Source organism: Bison bison, unplaced genomic scaffold (genome assembly GCF_000754665.1).
Source record: "Bison bison bison isolate TAMUID 2011002044 unplaced genomic scaffold, Bison_UMD1.0 scf7180017864243, whole genome shotgun sequence".
Classification (NCBI taxonomy): Eukaryota; Metazoa; Chordata; class Mammalia; order Artiodactyla; family Bovidae; genus Bison; species Bison bison.
Window position 1 is genome coordinate 2,161,607 of NW_011494815.1, and position 5,697 is coordinate 2,167,303.

At 48.5% G+C, this 5,697-nt stretch overlaps 1 protein-coding gene across 1 annotated transcript in view; it reads left to right on the forward strand.

The window, feature by feature from the left end:
* Positions 1-5,697, forward strand: part of GABBR2 (gamma-aminobutyric acid (GABA) B receptor, 2) — a 410,792-nt gene that overhangs the window by 327,689 nt on the left and 77,406 nt on the right. The window contains exons 11-12 of the mRNA XM_010847041.1: positions 622-772; positions 3,276-3,408. Coding sequence (XP_010845343.1) covers positions 622-772; positions 3,276-3,408 — 284 coding nt within the window. The remainder of the gene's footprint in view (positions 1-621; positions 773-3,275; positions 3,409-5,697) is intronic.

Consider the following 5,697-nt stretch of genomic DNA (forward strand, 5'->3'; position numbering starts at 1 on the left):
TTTCTGTCCAGTCCTGGCACAGCAGGGAGGGGAAGGACTGCCAGTAACTTCTGCCTCCTGCGGTTAGTGAGTCTTATGAGAGTGGAAAAACCAGAAAGAGCTTTTATAACATAATGACCTTGAGGCAGAAAAATCCACAGCCAGAGCACCTGCATGTCTCATGGAGTTGACAGGCAAGGTGTCCAGCCCTTGACATCTTGATCGTGTGTTGGAACAGAATCCCTGAGAGCTCAAGCTGAGTTCCTCACCCTCAGAGGCACCCAGTGGTACCCACTCCCAGCACCCAGCCCTGCCCCTTCCAAACCACTAATACCTTTTGGGGAATAAATGGTGATGGCTTTTCAACGTGGTGGTATACCAAATCAAATTCTAGTCTTCTAATGGCTAATGGCTATTAAATGCTTCACAAATCCCTTATTGATTCTGTTTTGAGAAAGAAATAAGTCCTGACTTAGGCTCCCTGCTGGGCATACTGGCCAGCCGCTGGAGTCTGCTCACCCAGGAACACGCTGCACAGACTGTGTGCACAGGGGGCCGATGTCAAGGACAGCCAGGTAGGGATGTTCTCGGGGTCTGATTTGGGTACTGGATTCATCTCATGCCTTTTCCTTGATCTTCTAGGGTCTGAACCGCCAAAAGACAAGACCATCATCCTGGAGCAGCTTCGTAAGATCTCCCTGCCTCTCTACAGCATCCTCTCCGCCCTTACCATCCTGGGAATGATCATGGCCAGCGCTTTTCTCTTCTTCAACATCAAGAATCGGAATCAGAAGTAAGTCACTCATGCCTGTCTCTCAGATAGTGCTTTCTGGATTGACAAGCCTCATAGACAAAGTGTAGAATCCCCCACACGTCTTTGCCCCACTCCCCAGGGCCTTTAGAAAGCATTGCCAGAAGGGGACCACCGAGCTCAGTCAGGGCATTCCCCATCCGTACAGCACATCAAGGGCAGGAATGACCTCCTTCATCGTCTCAATTGACCCTGGAATAATGATCCCAGTTCCATAAGACGGTGCTGGCTCAGTGTCGGAGGCTGGAGCACCACCACCCAAGACTGTGATGCTGCGTGTGACAGAGCCCATCCCCTGGGTTTCCCGCACACTTACCCTTCCCTCTCCGGAGGACAGCAGCTCAATTTCTGAGTTATTCTGTTCAGCCGGGGGTAGAATGGGCTGCCACCCCAGGCAGTGGTGTTGACGGAGCATGGCCAGCTTCTTTGGTTTCCATAGCAAATCCCTGCACCCTGCTCCCCACCCTGTTGTAGGAGTGCTGAGCAGGGGCTCAGCGTGTGGGCCATCAGGCACACAACCCCGTGCCTACCCCCAGCGGTGCAGCTCTGCCATCATCGGGCCCAGAAGCCACACAGCGTAGTCTCCTGGGCTGTAGGACCACGCGGAATCCCGAGAGTTCTTCTCTCTCCCTGCTTGCAGAAGCCGGATTTGGAGGCTCTGGATTTTTTGTTGTTGTTTTGGGGTTTGTTTTGTTTTTTATTTTAGAGGCAGCTGCTTAGGTCAAACCTATTTCCTGAAGAACGAGTTTTATTCTCTGTTGTCTTATTTATCACATACATTGCCTCAAAAGAAAATTGAAGCATCTCTCATCTCCTCTGTACAAACCTTGAATGATGACCATGCCTGTTAGCACTTGGCGCAAGGTCTGAGCACATAGTCAGCTCTCAATGTTAGATTTCCTTCCTACAAGTTGCAAGAGTTCTCATCATAGCAGCAAGTGGTCCCTGTGGTATGACTATGCTCCTTTAATTCCTTAACTGCCCCCTCTTGGCCTCCTGGTCGGGGGGGAACGGATTACTCTTTCCAATAGGCTGGCTTCTGTATAAATTTTTTGACTGGCCTTGCAGATTAAAGAGTCTGCAAAGAGATAGGAAATAAATGTCCCTGTAGTTTCAGATCCCCCTCTCTTCTCTCTTCCTTAATGTCTTTGTGACCCCATGGACTGCAGCACACTAGGCTTCCCTGTCCCTCACCATCTCCCAGAGTTTGCTCAAGCTCATGTCCATTAAGTAGGTGATGCCATCCAACCATCTCATCCTCTGCCGCTCTCGTCTCCTTTTGCCTTAATGCTACTCATCCTTAAGGTCCGCCCCACCCAGGAAGCCTGCCTGGACTCCTGGCCTCTCCCCTCCCCAGCTTCCTATGGAAATAAGAATGAAGGAGCCTTAGGGATTCATGGTGTGCAAAAGGACGTTCAGGGACCCAGCCCCTTCTCAGCTTTGCATGTGCCCTAGTCAAGGACATCTGTGCTTTTATAGGTGAGGAAACTCAGTGCGCTAATTGGATTGCTGGGGGTGCACCTTGAGGGGTTACACAGGCACTTGCTGGACTGAGGGCTCCTAATTCAAAAGCCCATGAGGGGTCCACAGTTTATAGCCAGTCTTTTATCTCTCGACTATTAGTACTTTGACACTGCATTTAAGCGTAGAAGGATAAACAGAACTGCAGAATGCAAAAGAAATGCCCAGGGAACAACTGATTGTAATTACAATCTGCCAAAGAGCACCTGGACCATGGGGGCACCTGAAAGACCAGGACATTCTGAACAGAGTGTGCTGGGGGAGCCAGGCACCTCTGAGGGTACATGGCAGCCGTCTGATGGTTTAACACAGCCTGCTGAAGACGGGGAGAGTGAGGGCGGGGATTCCATTGCCCACCTCCGTCACCTGGTGCTGAGAGGCGCAAGTACGCGGCCCTGTTTGTGCTCTGGACAGTGTGAGCTTCAGGCAGCCCCAGTGGATGCTGGCTTACCACCCGATGACCACAGTTCTGAGCAGCCCTGAATTCGCACCTATATGCCTCCTAGATCTGGTCCACTCAGCACGGGAGAGTGTGGTATAGCCCAGCATTGTGACAGGTTGCTGAACTTAGAATTCTCTAGATTTGCTATCTTCCCAGCCCCAGGCGCCCCCCTCCCCGCCGCCCCCCCAAAAAATGTTGACTTAATGTCTTTGTGTAAAGTAAAAATTCATGGTTGAAGAAGCCAACGCTACAAGCTATCGCCAGAGAAGTGATAGGTGAACTTGACTGAGAAGACAGGAAAATCAACATCTAGAAATAGATTGCATTGGGTCCTTTAGTGACGGGGAGACAAGCCCCTTGGAGGTGGCAGCACCTTGGGGAGGGGGCAGTGGAGGAAACCAGGGCTTCTATTTTTCTCTTCCCCTCTAGCCTTGGTGACAAGATACACATTCAGAAAATATTTGCTGAAGAAATAGCTACATTAGCAGTTCGGTTAACTGTAGTATCTCTTTCTCTTGTCAGGCTGATAAAGATGTCGAGTCCATATATGAACAACCTTATCATCCTGGGAGGAATGCTTTCCTATGCATCCATCTTTCTCTTTGGCCTTGATGGGTCCTTTGTCTCTGAAAAGACTTTCGAAACCCTTTGCACCGTAAGTCATTCTGCACGTTCCAGTGGTTTGTGATATAAGCTTTTCTTTGGTGGCCACGATCACCAGAAACACAGATACAACCCAGAATTGCGTGGAAATGCATGAACAGGTGGCAGGCAACTTGTTCAGCCATTCAAGCAGTTCAACAGGGCAAACATGGTGTAGCTTTCAGATCAGAACAGAATATTGCTTATAAAATTAAGTATTGCTTGTAAAATTAAGATCATGGATTTAACAGGCCATTGCTAGAAGACAGCCCACTAAGATTGACAGGGTAATCTTGAAAAGTAAGGGAGAAAAATACCCACCCGCCCCCGAGAAAAGCATTGTGCCTGGAGTCAGGGTCAGGGCCATGTAAGAAGGAATACTTCTGCCCATCAACCTCAACAGCCATCACAGAATGTAAGGAGAGATATCTGCATGGATGACTTCGAGTTGTACAGAAAAGATCATGATCCTTATCCTCTTTTTAATAGCACTGATTCTCAACAGCTCCCCCCGCTTTTTTTTTTTTTTTTGCTAACTGCCCCTCTAAGAAGCCTCTTTAGACTTTTTTTTCTAATTATCCATTTTTGAAATTTAAATTCCAAAGATATGCTGTATGTCTGTTTATGTGCTGTACATATATATATTTATACATGCGTTGTGTCCTACTCTTTGCATCCCTATAGTTTCTACATAAAAGAGTAATATTTATTCACATTCAAGAACCAGTGTTGTCCCCCTTGGGAACTACTATCACTCCCATTGAGAATGCATACATTTAAGGAAGCCCGAAACTGTAATTTATTTACTGTATTTTAGCAATGTTGTTTTGAAAATTAACCTCTTTAAAAATGTTGATGCCAAGTCGTTGTTGTTAGTTTTGTTTTTAACTTAATTTTTTTAGCCATTGTGTAGAACTCTCAGTTGAAAGTATCTTTGGTTACTTTTTAAGATGAGGCTGACCAGCTGGGATTTATTTCTGGACTTTATGGTGATACTTCAAAACTAGGTTAGACGTTTGGGTCTCTCTCATCCCAAATGCAGTAATTCATCTAATACTCTGCCTGGAGGACCAGAGCTAGAAGGGACAGTCAAAGGATCAGGGTTGACCAGATTAATCCAAAAGCAACTCTTGTATTAAGGTTATTTTCCTCTAAGGTGTTGAGAGCAGTCTAGGTCCATTTTGGAGGAAGCAGTCCCTTTCATTAATAGATTATATTTGCTGTTCTGTGGTCTCAGTGTTGCCCACTACTGGATGATTATGAAGTATAGGTTGGCATCGAGAGATAAACAAATGGAGGACCCCTTAAATGTGCTGCAGGTCACCAGCCACATCTTGGACTTTCAGGACCACAGTGGGTCCCTAGACTTTGGGACAGCCCGTGGACTGGAGGGAGGGCCCCGGAGCCCATGATGACGCTCCCCTGATTCCTGCAGATGATGACGCTGGACTGACTCTGTTAATCACCAGTAACTTCATCATGAATTGACTAGCTAGTGAGATGTCCCTGGAACACGTACTTTGAAAGGTTCCACTTGAGAAGTGCACAGTCAAGTCCCTGATACCCTGGGGGTCCCTGGGCTGCTCAGGCATCCTTTCTCTCTGGGATGGACCCAGAGGGTAGTCAGACCCCACGTGCTCCAGAGCCCACCTGGTTCAGGCCTCCCACTCAGAGTTTTTTATTCTGCCTCCATTTCAGTCTGCCCTTCTGGGGGTTAAGGAGGTGAAGTCAAGAGTCACAAGACCCCCATATACCTGGCGTCAGACTGCTAGAAGTCCTTGTGGCTGTGGGTTAGTGGCTTGTTCCCTCAGAAGCGTGACCCCTGACACAAGGATGATGGCTGCAGTTTGTGTCTTGCTCACTGGGGATGGTGTGAAGCCCATGAGGTCCCCTTCATTTCTGCATCCACGTGACTTATGTGCTCTGTGCAGCCTTGTGGGCTCATGGCACCGTGTGTGTCTGTGGTCGCTTTTCCTGGGCAGTAGTGAGGCCTGAGGAAGGGGCTGCTCCCGAGGCATCCTGAAAAAGCTAAACGAGGTGGGTATTTAGCTCCCCTCTGTACCTGGGGACTCCCTCCCCAAGTTTGAGGAGACCATGACAACAGCAATAATGAAAATGGTTCCAGGGGCCAGTTTGGTGTCTTCTCATTTATACTTCTTGCAGTGACTCCCCAAGAACTGAGGGGCCCACCTTCCTCTCCTAGCTGAGAATCAGGGGGCAGAGCTCCACTTGGTCCCTCCCGGCTCCTTGTCACTGGCACCTGCCACCTGGGAACACAGCCACTGGCCTGAGGTCCAGTCTT